The sequence below is a fragment of the Schistocerca nitens genome, chromosome 1, assembly GCF_023898315.1.
Source record: "Schistocerca nitens isolate TAMUIC-IGC-003100 chromosome 1, iqSchNite1.1, whole genome shotgun sequence".
In the NCBI taxonomy this organism is placed as follows: Eukaryota; Metazoa; Arthropoda; class Insecta; order Orthoptera; family Acrididae; genus Schistocerca; species Schistocerca nitens.
In genome coordinates this window covers 506,326,794-506,349,848 of record NC_064614.1, presented here as the reverse complement: position 1 = coordinate 506,349,848, position 23,055 = coordinate 506,326,794, and the positions used below count along the sequence as shown (strand labels likewise).

The window sequence follows — 23,055 nt, the reverse complement described above, 5'->3', positions numbered from 1 at the left end:
TACCAAAGGATGTGGTCTGTTACCGACAGACTTCTAATGTGGGTTACCATATTTTTTGCGTGATAGTACTGCCCAATGAACCACTGGAACAACTGGTAGTGTCTGGAACTGAGGAGGAGCCACTGATGTTTCATGAGCACCTGGTAAATAAAGGTAAATTCTGAAAGAATCCCATTTATCCGTGAATGCCTTATATAACAAAGGATGCGTTTATGCTACATCTACATCTACATCTACATCCATACTCCGCAAGCCACCCAACGGTGTGTGGCGGAGGGCACTTTACGTGCCACTGTCATTACCTCCCTTTCCTGTTCCAGTCGCGTATGGTTCGCGGGAAGAACGACTGTCTGAAAGCCTCCGTGCGCGCTCTAATCTCTCTAATTTTACATTCGTGATCTCCTCGGGAGGTATAAGTAGGGGGAAGCAATATACTCGATACCTCATCCAGAAACGCATCCTCTCGAAACCTGGCGAGCAAGCTACACCGCGATGCAGAGCGCCTCTCTTGCAGAGTCTGCCACTTGAGTTTATTAAACATCTCCGTAACGCTATCACGGTTACCAAATAACCCTGTGACGAAACGCGCCGCTCTTCTTTGGATCTTCTCTATCTCCTCCGTCAACCCGATCTGGTATGGATCCCACACTGATGAGCAATACTCCAGTATAGGTCGAACGAGTGTTTTGTAAGCCACCTCCTTTGTTGCTGGACTACATTTTCTAAGCACTCTCCCAATGAATCTCAACCTGGTACCCGCCTTACCAACAATTAATTTTATATGTTCATTCCACTTCAAATCATTCCGCACCCATACACCAAGTGCCTATCCGCTGCAGATCTTCCTGCATTTCGCTACAATTTTCTAATGCTGCAACTTCTCTGTATACTACAGCATCATCCGCGAAAAGCCGCATGGAACTTCCGACACTATCTACTAGGTCATTTATATATATTGTGAAAAGCAATGGTCCCATAACACTCCCCTATGGCACGCCAGAGGTTACCTTAACGTCTGTAGACGTCTCTCCATTGATAACAACATGCTGTGTTCTGTTTGCTAAAAAATCTTCAATCCAGCCACACAGCTGGTCTGATATTCCGTAGGCTCTTACTTTGTTTATCAGGCGACAGTGCGGAACTGTATCGAACGCCTTCCGGAAGTCAAGAAAAATAGCATCTACCTGGGAGCCTGTATCTAATATTTTCTGGGTCTCATGAACAAATAACGCGAGTTGGGTCTCACACGATCGCTGTTTCCGGAATCCATGTTGATTCCTACATAGTAGATTCTGGGTTTCCAAAAACGACATGATACTCGAGCAAAAAACATGTTCCAAAATTCTACAACAGATCGACGTCAGAGATATAGGTCTATAGTTTTGCGCATCTGCTCGATGACCCTTCTTGAAGACTGGGACTACCTGTGCTCTTTTCCAATCATTTGGAACCCTCCGTTCCTCTAGAGACTTGCGGTACACGGCTGTTAGAAGGGGGGCAAGTTCTTTCGCGTACTCTGTGTAGAATCGAATTGGTATCCCGTCAGGTCCAGTGGACTTTCCTCTGTTGAGTGATTCCAGTTGCTTTTCTATTCCTTGGACACTTATTTCGATGTCAGCCATTTTTTCGTTTGTGCGAGGATTTAGAGAAGGAACTGCAGTGCGGTCTTCCTCTGTGAAACAGCTTTGGAAAAAGGTGTTTAGTATTTCAGCTTTGCGCGTGTCATCCTCTGTTTCAATGCCATCATCATCCCGGAGTGTCTGGATATGCTGTTTCGAGCCACTTACTGATTTAACGTAAGACCAGAACTTCCTAGGATTTTCTGTCAAGTCTGTACATAGAATTTTACTTTCGAATTCACTGAACGCTTCTCGCATAGCCCTCCTTACGCTAACTTTGACATCGCTTAGCTTCTGTTTGTCTGAGAGGTTTTGGCTGCGTTTAAACTTGGAGTGAAGCTCTCTTTCCTTCGCGGTAGTTTCCTAACTTTGTTGTTGTACCACGGTGGGTTTTTCCCGTCCCTCACAGTTTTACTCGGCACGTACCTGTCTAAAACGCATTTTACGATTGCCTTGAACTTTTTCCATAAACACTCAACATTGTCAGTGTCGGAACAGAAATTTTCGTTTTGATCTGTTAGGTGGTCTGAAATCTGCCTTCTATTACTCTTGCTAAACAGATAAACCTTCCTCCCTTTTTTTATATTCCTATTAACTTCCGTATTCAGGGATGCTACAATGGCCTTATGATCACTGATTCCCTGTTCTGCACTTACAGAGTCGAAAAGTTCGGGTCTGTTTGTTATCAGTAGGTCCAAGATGTTATCTCCACGAGTCGGTTCTCTGTTTAATTGCTCGAGGTAATTTTCGGATAGTGCACTCAGTATAATGTCACTCGATGCTCTGTCCCTACCACCCGTCCTAAACATCTGAGTGTCCCAGTCTATATCTGGTAAATTGAAATCTCCACCTAAGACTATAACATGCTGAGGAAATTTATGCGAAATGTATTCCAAATTTTCTCTCAGTTGTTCTGCCACTAACGCTGCTGAGTCGGGAGGTCGGTAAAAGGAGCCAATTATTGAGTGTAACCTCCACCCATAATAATTCACAGGAACTATCCACTTCTACTTCACTACAGGATAAACTACTACTAACAGCGACAAACACTCCACCACCGGTTGCATGCAATCTATCCTTCCTAAACACCGTCTGTACCTCTGTAAAAATTTCGGCAGAATTTATCTCTGGCTTAAGCCAGCTCTCTGTACCTATAACGATTTCAGCTTCGGTGCTTTCTATCAGCGCTTGCAGTTCCGGTACTTTACCAACGCAGCTTCGACAGTTTACAATTACAATCCCGATTGCTGCTTGGTCCCCGCATGTCCTGACTTTGCTCCGCACCCTTTGAGGCTGTTGCCCTTTCTGTACTTGCCCGAGGCCATCTAACCTAAAAAACCGCCCAGTCCACGCCACACAACCCCTGCTACCCGTGTAGCCGCTTGCTGCGTGTAGTGGACTTCTGACCTATCCAGCGGAACCCGAAACCCCACCACCCTATGGCGCAAGTCGAGGAATCTGCAGCCCACATGGTCGCAGAACCGTCTCAGCCTCTGATTCAGACTCTCCACTCGGCTCTGTACCAAAGGTCCGCAGTCAGTCCTGTCGACGATGCTGCAGATGGTGAGCTCTGCTTTCATCCCGCTAGCGAGACTGGCAGTCTTCACCAAATCAGATAGCCGTCGGAAGCCAGAGAGGATTTCCTCCGATCCATAGCGACACACATCATTGGTGCCGACATGAGCGACCACCTGCAGATGGGTGCACCCTGTACCCTTCATGGCATCCGGAAGGACCCTTTCCACATCTGGAATGACTCCTCCCGGTATGCACACGGAGTGCACATTGGTTTTCTTCCCCTCTCTTGCTGCCATTTCTCTAAGGGGCCCCATTACGCGCCTGACGTTGGAGCTCCCAACTACCAGTAAGCCCACCCTCTGCGACCGCCCGGATCTTGCAGACTGAGGGGCAACCTCTGGAACAGGACAAGCAGCCATGTCAGGCCGAAGATCAGTATCAGCCTGAGACAGAACCTGAAACCGGTTCGTCAGACAAACTGGAGAGGCCTTCCGTTCAGCCCTCCGGAATGTCTTTCGCCCCCTGCCACACCTTGAGACTACCTCCCACTCTACCACAGGTGAGGGATCAGCCTCAATGCGGGCAGTATCCCGGGCAACCACAGTCTTAGTCCGATCAGGGGATGCGTGGGACGAGCTGGCCGTCCCCGACAAACCCCCATCCGGACCCCCACAGTGATGCCCATTGGCAACAGCCTCAAGCTGTGTGACCGAAGCCAACACTGCCTGAAGCTGGGAGCGAAGGGATGCCAACTCAGCCTGCATCCGAACACAGCAGTTGCAGTCCCTATCCATGCTAAAAACTGTTTTGCAAAGAACGTCTGAACTAATCTACAGAGAGCGCAAACAAATCGACAAAATTTAAACGGTTATTAACTGCCACATTGCTGCTCGGCCTGGCGATACTGAAACAAGCCCATAGTCTTACTAGCTCATTTAACTTGCACCATATCTGCTTGCCCTGCTGCTCGCTACGACCTTCGGCATGTGATGATATGCAGCCAGTTTGTGTATCCCACCTCAACCATCGCCGCACGCCCTGAAACTTAAGCCATGACTGGCTGCTTCAAGGTCAACTTAACAGTGCCGTATTTGGCTGTTCCTTGTTGCACAGTTTAGCACACAGCGTACTTCTACTCATACATCTCCATTCACACTCTGCAAACTACTGTGAAATGCATGGCAGAACGTACTTCTCATTGTACCATATGTAAAGGTACAGAGTACAGAGTATGGGGGAAAAAAATTTGTCACGAAGCTATCTGGGGCCAGAGACATACAGATTACCATAACCACTTAATTATGAGCAACATTAAGTGTAATCATTTCTGGAAATTAGTTCATCTGTTTCACCAAATTTATAGTTTTCTTTTCTTCATTATATCAGCAACAAAATCTACAAGTGACAGATGTAGATGTGGACAAAGAACTGACAAAATATTACCTTAGAGTGAGCAGGCCAATGAATCGATCTACGACAGAAATTAAGTTCATAATTCTACATCAAATCTTCATAGCTTTACTATCCTGCTCCAACAATATTTAAAATAACCTGGGAAATTTCTACACCTACATCTACACAGACACTCCACAAGCCACTGTACGGTGCATGACAGAGGGTACCCTGTACCACTTCTTGTTATTTCCTTTCCTGTTCCACTCACACATACAGCAAGGGAAAAACAACTGTCAATATGCCTCCGGATGATCCATAATTTCTTGTATCTTATCTTCATTGTCCTTACGTGCAATGTATGTTGGTGGTAGTAGAATCGTTCGGCAGCCAGCTTCAAATTCCGGTTCACTAAATTTTCTCAACAGTACTTTTCGAAAAGAACATCACCATCCCTCCAGAAACACCACCATCCCTCCAGAGACTCCCATTTGAGTTCCTGAAGCATCTCCATAACACTTACGTTGTGTTTGAACCTACAGGTAATGAAACTAGCAGCCCGCCTCTGAACTGCTTCAATGTCTTCCTTCAATCTGACTTGGTACAGATCCCAAACACTCAAGTAGTACTTGAGATAGGTCTCACCAGTGCCTTGTACATGGTCTTCTTTACAGGTGAACAACTCTTTCCTAAAATTATCCCAATGAACTGAAGTCTACCATTTGCCTTTCCTACCACAGTTTTCACATGCTCGTTCCACTTCATATTGCTTTGCAACGTTATGCCAAGATATTTAAATGACTTGACTGTGTCAAGCAGGACACTACCGTATTTACTCGAATCTAAGCCGCACTCGAATCTAAGCCGCACCTGAAAAATGAGACTCGAAATGAAGGGAAAAAAAATTTCCCAAATCTAAGCCGCACCTGAAATTTAAGACTCGAAATTCAAGGGGAGAGAAAAGTTTTAGGCCGCATCTCCAAATCGAAACAAAGTTGGTCCAATGTAATATGAGACACAATTTAGGTCGAATGAATGACGATACAGCTACAGTAGTTTGGTTCGAGTTGTAAGCTTAGCAGTTAAGCTTTACCAGGTAGCCATTGCTATGCGTCAGGTGCTCCGTCCGTATTTATATGGGTACCCTTCCTTTTACACGTGCTTCGTCTGGTTTGAATTGATTCCTTATTTTTCTTTGATCCGATAAGTGCAGTTTTCTTTGTTATAGGTGTTTACGTCACTCTAAGCTGAAAATTCATTACTGTATTGTGTCATGCATTGTTTGTCACATTCTGATAGTGCATGTTTACAGCCTGTCGCCGCTCGTGGCATGGCTTGCTTTTGTGCACGCTACTGCCACTTAAAATTAAAAAGAGAGAGAGGAATCGTCTCATTAGCGAAACGATGGCAAGAGACTGCTATTGGTTGTTACTTGCACTGCTGCTCTCTTTGATAATGATCAACAAGAACCAAATAATAGACTGCGTATGATAGATGTTCTGAACGAGAGCTCAGCGAAAATTTTTCTCCGTTTGAAAATCTTTGCAGGCGCCTCTTTAGTACATTACATTCTGCACAGAAATTAGAGTCATCTTAGATTTAAAAATCTAGTCAATTGCCGTGCTTCATTTCTGACTGTATCACTGTTAAGCATAAGAATAATTCTAATATAAACATGACATGATATGTATATCCTTCCGCGTTTGCTGTTGTCTCACTCGAGTTTCGTGGTTTATTAGGCACACAGGATTTAAATGAGATAGCAGCAAATACGAAACAATACATGGCAAAATGTTTATATTCGTATTATTCTTATGGTGACGAGAATACTGCATGTGATTCACAAGTTATAAAAGTTCCTATTAGCAACCATCTCTTCTCACAGATAGGAAAAAATTCAGAACGTAGAGTTGGCCATATTGACAAACATCCCAAACAGTCTTGCCAGTCGGGTTTTCGTAGTACATTGAAATGTTGCTACATTCGAAGATGAACAATACGGAATGTGTATTTACTTCGTTGGATAATGTATGAAAATGCAGTGGTCGAAACTCAGGGGCGGGGAAAAAAGCTCGTCTTCCACCTTTTTTTTTTTAAATTTATTTACTGATGCAGAGCTTTTGGTGCCAGTATTTATCTTTGTGCCTACAAAGCATGCCTGCGCAGCACTACACATATTCGACGGCAGAAGTAAGTTGTGGCGGCACCCACCAACATTTTTCAGAACTTCTGTTTGCTTTGCACTCGATTCTAAGCCACAGGCGGTTTTTTGGATTACAAAAACCGGAAAAGAAGTGCGGCTTAGATTCGAGTAAATACGGTAGTAATACTGTATCCGAACATTACAGGTTTGACTTTCCTGCTCGACCACATTAACTTACATTTTTACACATTTAAGGCTAGCTGCCATTTATCACACCAAGTGAAAATTTTGTTAAGTTGTTTGTATCTTCCTACAGTCACTCAGGTTCAACACCTTACTGTATACAACATCATCAGCAAACAACTGCAGATTGCTGCCCACCTGTCAGCCAAATCATTTATGTATACAGAGAACAGCAGCAGTCCTATCTCATTTCCCTGACGCACTCCTGATATACGCTTGCCTCTGATGAATACTTGCCATCGAGGCTGATGAATACTTGCCATTGAGGACAACATTACTCACATATCTATGGACCTTTCCCATATGTTCACTTCTTTGTTAACAGCCTGCAATGGGGCACCATGTCAATTTCCGGAAATCTAAAGATATGAAATTTGCCTTTTCCTCTTCTTCCAAGTGAGAAAAGGCAAGCTGAGTTTTGCAAGAGTGATGCTTTCTAAAACCATGCTGATTCATGCACATGAGCTTCTCAGTCTCAAGAGAATTTATTATATTTAAACTGAGAATATGTTCAAGGATTCTGCAGAAGTTAGAGATACTGGTCTGTAATTTTGCAGGTGTGTGGTTTTTTTTTTTTTTTTTTTTTTTTTTTTTTTTAGAGATACACGATAAATGCAAGCTTGATGAGAGGCCAGTGCATAGAGTATTCTTTGTAAAATCTAATTTGGATTCCATCCAGACCTAGTGATTTATTTGCTTTCAAGTCTTCCACTTGTTTCTCTACAACAGGTATGCTTATCACATCTACGATTCTTCTGTGTGATTGATTTCTTGAATGCAAAATTTAAAACTTCAGCTTTCATTTTGCCATCTTCAACTGCCACACCGACTTGTCAACAAGGGACTGGATGGAAGCCTTAGACCCACTTAGGAATTTTACATAAGACTAGAGTTTTCTCCGATTCTCTATCAGATATTTTGTTAAGGTGTGATGACGATAGTAGTTGTATGCTTTGCGCATTGATCTTTTCACATATGCACAAATCTCTACCAACCTTCGCTTGTCGTCATTTATGCATTCCCTTTTGAACCGAGAGTGCAACAGCCTCTGCTTTCCCAGCATCCATCAAATTTTGTTATTTAACGATGGTGGGTCTTTCCCATCCTTTATCCGCTTACTGGGCACATAACTCTACAGACCTAGATATACAATCTGCTTAAATTTTGCCCATAATTCCTCTGCAGCCAGCTTACTGGAACTAAGTGATGCTGATTCACTGTCTAATGAGATGTGAATAACTGCTTATCTGCTCTATCTAGCAGAAACACACTCCTAATTTCCTTGAATGATAATCATAGTTGCTATGATGACATCATGATTGCTAATCCCTGTTTCTATACTGACATTGTCAATAAGGCCCAGGCTATTTGCAGCTACAAGATCTAAGGTACTTCCATTGCAGACTGTGAATCTTCCGCACAGGTACTTATCAAATTGTAGCAGGGGATCTCATTAACACTTTGCTGTCCGCACGTCTCGTACAAATTTATTCGCTTGGCACTGGCAACGCTAATTCGGATTATTTGGCTTGTTGCCAGCCATTCTTGACATTATCGGGAGATTATAACTTGTTCCGTTTGACTAATCTCATCGTTAGTTCTCCTAAGTTCTCAACCTTGTTCCCCTACTTCCATGAAATTTCGAAGATATACGTATGTAAATAAATACATATTTTTATAACAGAGGGAAACATTCCACGTGGAAAAAATATATCTAAAAAGAAAGATGATGAGACTTACCAAACAAAAGCGCTGGCAGGTCGATAGACACACAAAAAAACACAAACATACACACAAAATTCTAGCTTTCGCAACCAACGGTTGCTTCGTCAGGAAAGAGGGAAGGAGAGGGAAAGATGAAAGGATGTGGGTTTTAAGGGAGAGGGTAAGGAGTCATTCCAATCCCGGGAGCGGAAAGACTTACCTTAGGGGGAAAAAAGGAAAAAAGGAGGAAAGGAGGAAAAAAGGAGGAAATCCTTTTTTCCCCCTAAGGTATGTCCTTTTTTCCTTTTTTCCCCCTAAGGTAAGTCTTTCCGCTCCCGGGATTGGAATGACTCCTTACCCTCTCCCTTAAAACCCACATCCTTTCATCTTTCCCTCTCCTTCCCTCTTTCCTGACGAAGCAACCGTTGGTTGCGAAAGCTAGAATTTTGTGTGTATATTTGTGTTTTTTTGTGTGTCTATCGACCTGCCAGTGCTTTTGTTTGGTAAGTCTCATCATCTTTCTTTTTAGATATAAATACATATTTTGTTTGTTTTATATATTTATTTGCAGTGTCTTTGGTACTTAGTAATTCTATTTCATATGATATGCAGCAAAACAGTCTCCAAGATGTAATGCAACTCCAGAAGACTTGCACATTAAGTTTGTTGTTCTTTTTTCGTTTTGGAACATACATGGCAGTTTCTTCATTTTCGTTTATTCATTTCGGAAACATATAAGCGTATTAGTTGGTATTACTTTATGTGACCGGAAAGTCTGTCAACCGGATAATGATGAGACATACGCGATGTAGTGGCATCCTCCAAGTTTTACTCTGCACATTCATCATAAATAATCGTACCATCTCTTTCATCTGTCATGATGAAAGGGCACAAATTTTTATAAAAACAAAAAACTTTTTGATGTGTGTAACTTATTGTTACCTAAACAAAATACCAAGAGCATGCAAAAGATATTTAAGTGCTGTCACCGGCCACTGCACGATACTATGCCCACGACACTATTGTGGTGTCGCCGACCACTGAACGATTCTATGCACATGACATCACGGTGGTGTCGCTGGCCACTGACGACAATTTAACGCACAACACAAAGTGGTGTCACCGGACAGCAGTGTTAATATCCATCGTACTACTGCTATAAAAGCTTTTTAACAGTGTGATAAGCAGTTTAATTGCCTTAAAGTCTCAGTCTGTGTCCATGCCACAGAGCCAAGAAAATATATCAAAGAACAAAAGGGAATTTTATTGAACTGGTTGAGTCCCAAATGTCATAGGGGTCATAAATTGTGTACATATACCCATACTTTCGTCCTTCTGGAGCACAAGCAGAACTACACAGAAATTGCAAGACTTTCTTTTCTATTAATACACAAATCATCTGTGACGCCAATATGAAGATTTTGAATGTGGTTTTTAAGCCATTGGCCAGGTTCCACGCATGATGCATGCATTTGGGACAATAGTAGAGTTGCTGCAGAATTTGAAAATGGACAATACGATGGGTTGCTTGTTGGAGATAGTGGATATGCTCTCTCAAAACGTCTCACAACATCTGTGTTCAGAGCCCACACAGGAGCCGAATGGTACCACAATAAAGCCCATATTGCTATCAAATGTGTAATAGAGCAAGCGTTCAGTGTTTGGAAGAGACGCTTCCAAAATCTCACTAACACAATCCAATTTAAACCAAACAAGTGTGGGAATGTTATTGTGGCTGCTGAAGTTTTCCACAACTTTGGAATAGAAGTTAAGAGATGTGTTTCACCCTGTTGCTATGGAGGTGAATTACATCGAACAATATGCATCTCAGCCAGCAGCAGATGCTGCAGGCCAAGGCGTCAGAAGGTCTATTATACTTACTTACTTTAATTAAAATTGTACCTAGTTTGCTAGAAAATTAGAAGTTAGTATAAAGATTTTCCCTTCTTAAATTAATAAATAAGCACCGGACTGTCACTACTGTAGTGAAAACTGACTCATTTGATTTATGTGCAATTTTATAGTTATGTTATTTTTTGCTAGGGGATTAACATTCTCATTTTATTTCTTAACTGAGTATACAAAACCATACAATGTTTCGATTATTTCTAAAATAATAGAAAAGGACTTATTTTATAATATAGCAAATTCAGATAAGTATTAGTATGCAGCATTAACAAAACTTAGTACCGATGCTGAAATGATAAACACAAATATTAAGCCATACAAGAAACAAGAAAATATTAACCATTTGAAAAAAATATCACGGAAATAAAAGGTGTTTTATACATATGAATATTTTCTTATTCATTCTCAAAAACCTAAATTTCTCGAACACATTGGCTGAAGAAGTGAAACCTGAAGTTTGCTCCATTACATTCTGGAACTTATTCGTAATTTCCATTTTAAGATTATGCTCTTCTTCCTTGATTTCTCTTTGCCTTTCTATTAATAACATTTTTGCATTGTATTCCTCTCATATTAAATGGATTTTAAGGAATGAAGCTCATCTGCTTTTTTCAGTAACTCTTGGTTCTTCAGTACAACCACATGTTCGCTCCCTCTTTTGCTGGGTGCATCTTCTGATAAGCTCCCACCAGAGAATGCAGGCCGAGGTTCATGACTATGGGATGAAGTTCCACCTTCAGCAGTTTCAGTTCCATTGCTACCTTTCAGAGCAGTTATCATCGAAGTTGCTTGAAAGTATCAATTACCTTGAAGTTGCTTGAAAGTATCAATTACCTTCAGGTGTGACATTGTTGTTAACTCCAGCTATCCCCTCGATAACTTACTGGCCAAAGGCTGTAACTGTGTGAACTTTTTGTTGTGCCTATCGCAATTCAGCATCTCCGCTATATGGCGAGTAGCAACTTTCCTCTCTAATATTGTTACATTCCGTCCTGGATTTTCCATTCTGCAATAACATATGTTAGCCTTCCACAAGTGTATGGATGTATTTTCATTCATTTGCTAGCTCTCAGCCAAAGAAATCCATTTTGTTTTCATTTGACATGAGAGTTTTAATCGAAAAAGAAACAGCAAAATCACTATACCTAAACATGGGTCACATGGGAACTATCACGTGGAGACTACCGCTCTCTCCACCGCAACTTAAACTGCTCGGGGCATGTGCGAATCTGGCAGCTTGGGCGCAGCAGAAGAATTTTTCTGGCAAGTGTCTCTCTGCTTGTTGCTACTGCTGATACAGCTAACAGCTGTACTTCAAGTAGCCCTAAGCCCCCCCCCCCCCCCCGATTCCAAAGATCGTGGGTTTTGTTTCTAGGTGCTGGATCTTGTGTTGTGTTGGGAAATGTTGAAATTTGAGGAACTTTACCTTGACTTCCTAATTCGGTGGTTGGTGAGGATAGTCCTGCGGCCCCTTCATGAAGCTGACTTCGATTTTCTAGCATAGTGATCTGTGTTAATACCAATTCCTGAAATGGAGGATGCTCAGGACTGGTATCAGTCTCCAAAGATTTAGCCGTAGTATTTATAATTCTCTTCTGTAGTACTTTGCAGTTGCTAGATCAGACAACAAACACTGTTCTAAATAGTCCACAGTGTCATTATCAGAATCTTCATTGTTGGGACTTCCACTACCACTGGAAAAGTCATAATCTGGATCATCCGTGTTCAGTCCAGCAAATAAAGGCTGTGTGTACACTTCTAGATTCATATATGTTTTGGCCAAACACACTTCTAACTATTGTGATTTCATCCTGCTTAACCTACTATGAACTGTGTTCTCCTGTCTCACAATTATGGTTTACTTTCACAACTTAACTCAACCTGGGCCATAAATTTTAAGCACGGGTAGTGTGTGGAGAACTTCAGTGGACACAGAATAATAATGAAAAACATAAATAAATAAATCCGACCTCATAAACTTAAACCCTATTAATTAAAATTGCTTGTCTAGCATGCGAATATTCTGTTCCAATCTTTTCGCGAATAGATCAAACAAAGCACACTGTATGATTTATGCATTTAATTATTTATTATATATCTAAAAAGAAAGATGATGAGACTTACCAAACAAAAGCGCTGGCAGGTCGATAGACACACAAACAAACACAAATATACACACAAAATTCAAGCTTTCGCAACAAACTGTTGCCTCATCAGGAAAGAGGGAAGGAGAGGGAAAGACGAAAGGATGTGGGTTTTAAGGGAGAGGGTAAGGAGTCATTCCAATCCCGGGAGCGGAAAGACTTACCTTAGGGGGAAAAAAGGACGGGTATACACTCGCACACACACACATATCCATCCACACATACAGACACAAGCAGACATATGTCTGCTTGTGTCTGTATGTGTGGATGGATATGTGTGTGTCCACACATACAGACACAAGCAGACATATGTCTGCTTGTGTCTGTATGTGTGGATGGATATGTGTGTGTGTGCGAGTGTATACCTGTCCTTTTTTCCCCCTAAGGTAAGTCTTTCCGCTCCCGGGATTGGAATGACTCCTTACCCTCTCCCTTAAAACCCACATCCTTTCGTCTTTCCCTCTCCTTCCCTCTTTCCTGATGAGGCAACAGTTTGTTGCGAAAGCTTGAATTTTGTGTGTATATTTGTGTTTGTTTGTGTGTCTATCGACCTGCCAGCGCTTTTGTTTGGTAAGTCTCATCATCTTTCTTTTTAGATATATTTTTTCCACGTGGAATGTTTCCCCCTGTTATATTCATATCATTAATTTGAACCCAACAATGACGTTTGTTATTGTCACTGTTACATTTCGAAGTCTTTTCTGTCGTCTTATTTCCTCCTTCTGTTTTTGCCAGTAGTTTCCCTTTGTATTCACCTTCTCCTTTTTACCGTAATCCACTATACAATTTTATCCCGCCGATATATACTCAACAATACGTAATAATACGTAACCCACTTCCAAACCATAACCAAAAAATTTTTTCTTCCGCTACTGCTATAAAATCCACCGTTTCTAGTTCACAAACAGTTCCTTTCAGCTATTAAACAACCTTTTCGGCTAGTTTTAATAACTTTTGCTTTATTTCGATTTCCGTTTTTTCACATCACCGATCATTTTTAGCCGCTTCCCACAGGTTTTAACGTTATTATTTCTCCACCAGACAATTGTTAGCCTCATTTCCATAATCTGCCACCACCATACCACTACTTTTAATACATCCTCATGTAGTTTTTTCGAAATTTTCCCGAATTTCTCCACCCTTTAACGTGTTTTGGCGGCAACACAACCACCTAACCTTTATGCACATCGTTTTCTACCTACACTATTTCACCACAGGATCAACATAACCCAGCTCCAACCAACCCCTTTTCGCCTCTTTTCACACCAGATCTCCATTTGCTTTCTACTTCACCTTTATCTCTCCCCACATATTTTTATATTCATTTTCATTTCAGCCTCACGTTACACTTTCGACCTTCTAGTACCATGTCACCCGCACAACACCCCCACAACGACCCCATTAAGTTTTATTTACATTCCCTCCGCAGACATGCCTTCGCCCTAGCCAGATTACGCTCCCATATTCTATTTTCTCAGGCTTGTCTGACATTTGGCATTACCCCCAAAAAGGGTCTTTAAATATGTCTGCTTGTGTCTGTATGTGTGGATGGATATGTGTGTGTGCGCGCGAGTGTATACCTGTCCTTTTTTCCCCCTAAGGTAAGTCTTTCCACTCCCGGGATTGGAATGACTCCTTACCCTCTCCCTTAAAACCCACATCCTTTCGTCTTTCCCTCTCCTTCCCTCTTTCCTGATGAGGCAACAGTTTGTTGCGAAAGCTTGAATTTTGTGTGTATATTTGTGTTTGTTTGTGTGTCTATCGACCTGCCAGCGCTTTTGTTTGGTAAGTCTCATCATCTTTCTTTTTAGATATATTTTTTCCACGTGGAATGTTTCCCTCTGTTATATTCATATCATTAATTATTTATTATGTGAGACGTCAATGCTTGATTCATGTAGCCTTTAACCTACACTTCAACATGGAGAGCAAATTTCCCTTAAAAACAATTTCTGCTTTAATAACATCTGAATATTACAAATCTAAAGAAAGAATACAATTATTCCCGTGAACACACTTCACCCTGGTGTGAGAGGAAGAATGTGTTTGGTGCTCTAAAGTGGGAGCTGTTATACCACCTCACCTTTACTTAGACCACTCTGGTTCTCAGCGGCTGATATGTACTACTAATGAATCACAGGGGTGCTTTAAAACAAGGGACAACAATAACATGTACTGCATAAAGCCTAGGTTTTTAAGTGGAAATGAACTGACCTGGAGGCGTATCAGGAAACTTGAAGCTCGCTGTCTACCACTTCCAACCAGCACCTCTACATCTCCCTCAGCAACTTCTGCCTGGCAAATCAAAGATGAATACTCAAAGTGCAGTCGAGATCTGTCTGCATGCTCCAAGAGTTCAACCTGTTGGTAATAGACACGTAATTAGTAATGGTGCAAAGTGTACGGAGAAAAGGAAGCCAAAAAATTAATTTCTTTTACATTTATCATAAGAAAAAAGAATCTGTCAGACAAGATGCAGATATGGTACAACTAAAACTCACTTGTTAGTTGACACATCACACCTTGGAAGTGGGTTCATCTAATCACAGTTTTCAAAATCACATGCGTACTGTCCATTATCGCCAACGTAGCAGCAAAGAATCAGTTCACTTCATTGTAAATCATAATTACTGATCATGTCTATAGTACAGGAGCTGACAAAATAAGCATCACTAAGTGTTTCAATAGTGCAAACAGCATGTCCTGTTCTAAATTTACAGCAAGCTCCCTGTTTGTGGCAGCTGAATACCACTGTGGCAACTCCCTAGTGGCATGTGACTGATGTCAAATAGTAACTAATTTCAACGAAGTATCACTAGTTATGTACTGTTGTGTTGCAGTAAGTGTAAAATGCATAAATAAATTCACTTATGGTTTTACTCTGCCGTAAAAGCAAATACTGACATTAATTTATTAGATTACGGAATGTGAAAAGTTGTGTGTGTAGGTCTATATTCAAAAGATAATTACAACACTATCTGTTCATAACTATCCGCTCAATCAGAACTCTGAAATGTGATTATTTATTTATTTGTCTTTATTTCCATAAAATCCATGAGGCTTTGCAAAATATTTAATGAATAACACACACAGACTGTCTTATAAAATTATCTGTACACTTTTAAAACACTGACACAATCCATTACTATTTTATTACATTTTGATGCTAACATATTATGTACATTTTAGCAATCAATCATATAGTAATTTCTCGAAGTTTTAGTGTGGCTATTGTAAACAGTACAATTAACCAACTTTTTTAGACAGTGATATTTTGACATTTTGGGTGTAAATAATTGAGAATGCACAGCAGGTGGAATGCTGCAGATGCAAAATATGGTCCCCCTCAAGTAACAATTGTCAATCCTGGGGGTGGTGATTTTCGTTTGCCTGACTGCCGGTTGAAGTTCGTTGATATTAATGGGAGAGCATCAAAAGTGATCTTCGACTGTGAGAAGGAAAGACGATTAGGATTTAATGTCGATAAGGAAGTAGTGAAGGCAGCAGACGATCAAGTAGGTAAAAAGGCGAGGGCTAATAGAAATCCTTGGGTAACAGAGGAAATATTGAATTTTATTGATGAAAGGAGAAAATATAAATATGCAGTGAATGAAGCAGGCAAAAAGGAATACAAACGTCTCAAAAATGAGATCGACAGGAAGTGCAAAATGGCTAAGCAGGGATGGCTAGAGGACAAAAGTAAGGATATAGAGGCTTGTCTCACTAGGGGTAAGATAGATACTGCCTACAGGAAAATTAAAGAGACCTGTGGAGAGAAGAGAACCACTTGTATGAATATCAAGAGCTCAGATGGCAACCCAGTTCTAAGCAAAGATGGGAAGGCAGAAAGGTGGAAGGAGTATATAGAGGGTTTATACAAGGGCGATGTACTTGAGGACAATATTATGGAAATGGAAGAGGATGTAGACGAAATGGGAGATAAGATACTGCGTGAAGAGTTTGACAGAGCACTGAAAGACCTGAGTCAAAACAAGGCCCCGGGAGTAGACAACATTCCATTAGAACTACTGACAGCCTTGGGAGAGACAGTCATGACAAAACTCTACCATCTGGTGAGCAAGATGTATGAGACAGGCGAAATACCCTCAGACTTCAAGAAGAATATAATAATTCCAATCCCTAAGAAAGCAGGTGTTGACAGATGTGAAAATTACCAAACTATCAGTTTAATAATTCACAGCTGCAAAATACTAATGCGAATTCTTTACAGACGAATGGAAAAACTGGTAGAAGCGGACCTCGGGGAAGATCAGTTTGGATTCCGTAGAAATGTTGGAACACGTGAGGCAATACTAACCTTACGACTTATCTTAGAAGAAAGATTAAGAAAAGGCAAACCTACGTTTCTAGCATTTGTAGACTTAGAGAAAGCTTTTGACAATGTTAACTGGAATAATCTCTTTCAAATTCTGAAGGTGGCAGGGGTAAAATACAGGGAGCGAAAGGCTATTTACAATTTGTACAGAAACCAGATGGCAGTTATAAGAGTCGAGGGGCATGAAAGGGAAGCAGTGGTTGGGAAAGGAGTGAGACAGGGTTGTAGCCTCTCCCCAATGTTATTCAATCTGTATATTGAGCAAGCAGTAAAGGAAACAAAAGAAAAATTCGGAGTAGGTATTAAAATTCATGGAGAAGAAGTAAAAATTTTGAGGTTTGCCGATGACATTGTAATTCTGTCAGAGACAGCAAAGGACGTGGAAGAGCAGTTGAACGGAATGGACAGTGTCATGAAAGGAGGATATAAGATGAACATCAACAAAAGCAAAACGAGGATAATGGAACGTAGCCAAATTAAATTGGGTGATGCTGAGGGAATTAGATTAGGAAATGAGACACTTAAAGTAGTAAAGGAGTTTTGCTATTTAGGGAGTAAAATAACTGATGTTGGTCGAAGTAGAGAGGATATAAAATGTAGACTGACAATGGCAAGGAAATCGTTTCTGAAGACGAGAAATTTGTTAACATCGAGTATAGATTTAAGTGTCAGGAAGTCGTTTCTGAAAGTATTAGTATGGAGTGTAGCCATGTATGGAAGTGAAACATGGACGATAACTAGTTTGGACAAGAAGAGAATAGAAGCTTTCGAAATGTGGTGCTACAGAAGAATGCTGAAGATAATGTGGGTAGATCACGTAACTAATGAGGAGGTATTGAATAGGATTGGGGAGAAGAGAAGTTTGTGGCACAACTTGACTAGAAGAAGGGATCGGTTGGTAGGACATGTTTTGAGGCATCAGGGGATCACAAATTTAGCATTGGAGGGCAGCGTGGAGGGTAAAAATCGTAGAGGGAGACCAAGAGATGAATACACTAAACAGATTCAGAAGGATGTAGGCTGCAGTAGGTACTGGGAGATGAAGAAGATTGCACAGGATAGAGTAGCATGGAGAGCTGCATCAAACCAGTCTCAGGACTGAAGACCACAACAACAACAAGATCCTATGAGAGGTAATGCAAGCTTGGATTGGGGAAGGAAAATGGACATGCTCATTTTGAGAAAACATCCAAACAACAGCTTGTGTGGTTCACAAAAATCATGGCAAACCTGAATCTTGATGGCTCACCTCTCTCAGTTCAACTGAGATACAATGAAACTGATTGAGGGTTAACAGATGGTGGGGCAAAAATGTCCACAATTTCTTCTGTTTTATTTGTAACTATACCTCAAATGTGAACATATTTTGTTTCTACAATGCATTTTAAATAAGTTGTGACTTTTGACAGTTCAATATGCAGTGAGTGCAGGGAAGCATAGTTGCCAGCGCGTGCTGGGTGTCAGCAGGTGACCACAGTATAATGCCAGGACTACCCGGCGTGGAACCTGCCATGGACGCTTGACTGCGTGAACAGCAAGTCGCGCAAGCCAGATAATCTGCCATCTTTCTTAAATGATTTTAAAGAAACTATTCGGAAAATAAACTCATTCTGGCACATCTTATAACCGCCTATCGTTTTGTTAATCACCATAGTTATTGTGGTTTTTCATAGGTAAACTACTGCAGAAAGTTCTTAAGTTTGCAGTGAAAAAAAGGTATCAATATGAACTTGTGTTTGGTGCGTGTTAGGTTACATGTTGCTACCTTTTAAGAGTAGATGATAAAATGAATTAGTTTTTAAACTTGGAAGGATATTGGTGTCTGTTTCCAGTCTTGAGAAAACAGAATGTACGTCAAGCACTCCGTCATGAACTTTTTCCCCAGTGAAAAAACAAGAATGAAATTCCTCATATCTTATAAATGGTTTGAGATATCGAAACAATATCTTGGCAAATGATAGCACACAAGACAAGTGTTTTGCCATTTGATTAATTTGAGAAACTTCTATATCTACTGTGATATTCAAATGACTACAGTTTTCAATGAAATAATTTAATTATTGAGGGCCATCGGCAGCTCGTGAAATGAGAATTACTGTGAGTTTTGTAACAACATGAATTAAGTTATAAATTTATTTTTATACTGAGAATAGGCTGTTTCAAAAATAACTGACCTGACTTGAACTAAGTTGTTAGTTTCATAATACACTATTTAAGGACTCTGTAGCAATTTCAACTGCATTAGGATGTTAGTGAGACGAATATTTCTAAGCTCTGGTGTGTTTTGACAAAAGAAACAGATTTTAACATGGCAACAAGAGAATTTAGTATTACTTAAAACTCGTTACAGTCCTTCATGAATCAATGTCTCCTCAACAACCTTCTTGGTATAGCCAACAACTCAAGACCAGTCCTATCATGTAACATTTGCAATGGTTTCTTTTGACAGCATTTCAACCTCAGTGAGTATAAACTTCTTTTTGTTTTTTGCCACATTACTTTTTGACTAGGGTTATATATTCTGTCAGATTTAAATGAACATGATATGAAGGAAGCCTCATCAAACTATCCCTTAACAGTTAGCCAGTTCGTCGACCTAGTAGCATGAAGTTTTGGCTTGTACAACACTACAAGTTCCATTAATTACATTCTATCTTTATCTCACGGAACATTTCTTCATACCCAGAGCAAAATATCCATTTTCCTCAACTGCTTTGTTGGAGCTTTATGCATCGCAACACAGTGGTGTGGTGTTTTGTCCAATACTACTGTCGAATTCATAGGAATGTTTTGCAGCAGAATGTTATCTGAGCAGGATGTTATCTTCACAGCCAGTGAATGTGTTCTTGAATGACACTTTTATTGTAGATCTCGTATTCATATGTACTGTACTGTTGTTATTAATGCAACACCAACACAAAACAGTTGTTCACAATACCCGATGGCTACGAAACACTTCTTCAACGCCAGAAAATATACGAGTTTACAATGAGAGCTGACAAACTTTGATGCATCTAAGGTGTGACAGCACATGGTATAGTTTGTTCATGGTGTGGCAACAGGGGCACTTTCTATTAGCTGAACCAGAGGCAGCATGGTAGGAAAAGCTGGCTTGCCACTGGTGTTACCTGAGCAATGGCGTCACGTCATCCTCTGATCAGCCAAACGTCAAAAGTCGCAGCTAATTTTAAATGCACTGTAAATGTCATGTTAAAACGGGAGTGGAGAGCAAAACATTAACAACTTCCAGCCACAATTTTTTTTTTTACTGTTTCAAAAATTTTCTGATCTTTTTTAATTTCATGTGTGGGCTGCCATCTAAATTTTCTTAACATAGATCATCTTAAAGCAATAGCCCAAGAGCACTGAAAGTTTCAGAATGTCATAACACAGAATGCTGCAGGGGCTCTTGATAGTTTTACTTGGCAAGGTCATAGAAGCTGTTTCCAGTGCATCCCTCAAGCTGTCTTACATCCAACAGCATGGAGAGGGAAGTTGTTTGTTTCCCATTGTGGCTTGGTTGAATAACCTTCGTAGTCAGGTCTCTCACAGAACATTGCCTGTGTGTTTTCAAAATAATGACATACTGCTCCATCCCCATAGTGTCTTTTGAGACTTACCAGTCACAAACCAGTCAAAAAGAGACTGAGTGCAAACAGAAATATAAACAGCTGTGTTTGTACAATAAGGTGAAGGTATAACCGTAGGTGAAAGGTTGTTTCTTCTATTAGTGAAAGAATTGCGGCACTATTTCTGTTTGTGGATTGACAGCCCCATGCTGTAGTATTAGCACTAAGATGTTTGGATCTGTGAAAAATTTCCTGACATACAACATTTTCGGTGATGACCTTGGTGAAGAGCAAAGTGACGAGAACAACCTAATAGTTTTATGCTTGTTGCCATGTGATGGAGTAGAGGTCATACTGTAGACAGTACCCTCAACTGCTGGAACAGTACCCTCAACTGCTGGAACTGGTTTCGTGGATGAACACTGCAGTGTTACTCTTATCATAATCTGGTCCTCTCGAATTATGTTTTATCTGGCCAATCTAATCTCAGAGTCAACTTTGAACCACTCATCTTAACAATCAAGATTGATGGGTAAATGTTAAGCATCACATGAGACAGGCTTTTTCAGTCAAATCTCTCAAATTATCTGTTCCGCTGGATGATTTTAAATGTCACTCACTCAATTGAAGAAGTGGATAATTCCATCTTGAATGAATGGTGTACCATCTATACAAAGCTGTCCTTGTCAGCCTGATGTATTAAAGATGAAACAAGCTTGCACATGTCACCAATCCGGTCTTTAATATTATTCTCAGCCACAGCACATTCATAATGGGCTCCAAAACTTAGCTAATGAGTTGTCGCAGTTTTTGCCATTTCCTGTAGAACTGGCAGATCTTGTGGGTTTGGGGCAACTGCAGACAATGTAAATTGTGATAATAAGTATTGGCAATAGCGTTGGTAGCTATTATGTACTTGTTTTCTGGCACCATGTTGATTCTATTCATAGCACTTGGCTTGAGATCCCTCTGAAAGAGCATCCCCCTGTCAACTTTCCGAATTACAGGCAAATGCCAACCATGGTGGTGTGAAACTTCCTGAGATTAAAAGTGCATGCCAGACTGTGACTCAAACTCGAGACCTCTGCCTTTTGGGACACATGCTCTACTGACTGAGCTACCCAAGTACAACTCACAACCCATACCCACAGCTTTACTTCTGGAAGAAAGTATACTGCAGAGACATTGCTTAGCCACAGCCTGGGGTACGTTTCCTGAATGAAATTTTCACTCTGTTGAGTTCGAGTCTGGATCCGGCACACAGTTTTAATCTTCCAGGAAGTTTCATGTCAGTTGCACACACTGTTGCAGAGAGAACATTTCATTCATGGTGGCATTGTTGTGAACTGCCGATACCATGCATGTGGTTTGTCATCTGGTATTTGGAAGCTGGTTGTGATTTTCAGAGTGGGTAAAAGTAATGTTGCCAATTTTAATTGACATGGCATTTGAATAAGAATCTGCCACTGCTAGACTTCCATGTAATGAGATTTTGTGAATAACGCTTAACTTCATTCCCGAGATATTCTCTTTCTCTGATACTGTACATGAGAATTGTCAATCGCAAAAATCTCACAACTGCAGTTGTTGCATTAATGTAAGAGGCATTTGAGAGTGAACTGGATGTGAAATATCACATTTAGAACATCTAGAAATTGTAGGGTCCAGATGTCCCTTGGTCACAGTTTGTCAGAGGCCAAGAGAGCTGGATAACCCGGCTTCTGAACATGCAGTGTACCACAACTTGCTTCACTTCAATGACTACTTCACAGCCTACATCTTCTGGATCCTTCCTACCAACACCAGCTTTTCTGAATTGCATAACTGTGAACTCCTTGCAACATATCCTACGTTCCCAAAACCCCCTGCACTCAACCATCGCTAGTCCCTGTCCTTCACCCACCTACCCACTTCCCTGTTCCCATTCCAGCACTACACAGCCTCTATTCCACCATTCCACCAACTAGTCTTTCTCCCCTCTTCTACCTCTCCCCTTTTCCAATCCCCTTCTCCAGGCCTCCCCCTCAAACCTCCTGACTGAACCTATCAACCCCACCATGTCCCTACATGCTCTCACAAGCAGGACTGCACCTTACCCCACCCCTAACCTGCTACCCTCCGCCTGCCTGCCCCAGCCCCTCCTTACCCCCACTGCTTGCAGATTGCTTTTCACTATCAAGTGCAGCAGGTGTACAAAGTGCAGCCTCAATGGCCAGACATAGTAACCTTGTTGTAGCGATTCGAGAATTTCTGTGTAAATTCTAGAACCACTCAGCCTTCTACTGTCTCAAACACACGATATTCTGGATATGAGTGTGGGATGGTAGAATCCTACCAACTGTGTGTCACAGGTTTGTGTGTGCAGGTATAAAATCAGTCGCGGGAAGAAAGTAGACAAGGCAGTCGGATGGCACCAACAAGTACCTGTCGGGCAATCCATAGACGTTTTAGTGAGTGTGTAAGGAAGAACCATGGAGTT

The 23,055-nt window shown here is 41.0% G+C and overlaps 1 protein-coding gene across 1 annotated transcript in view; it reads right to left on the bottom strand.

Moving 5' to 3' along the window:
* The window catches only part of LOC126252966 (BRISC and BRCA1-A complex member 2-like), a 60,008-nt gene that overhangs the window by 17,512 nt on the left and 19,441 nt on the right, over positions 1 to 23,055 (bottom strand). Inside the window, exon 3 of the mRNA XM_049953986.1 lies at positions 14,886 to 15,032. Coding sequence (XP_049809943.1) covers positions 14,886 to 15,032 — 147 coding nt within the window. The remainder of the gene's footprint in view (positions 1 to 14,885; positions 15,033 to 23,055) is intronic.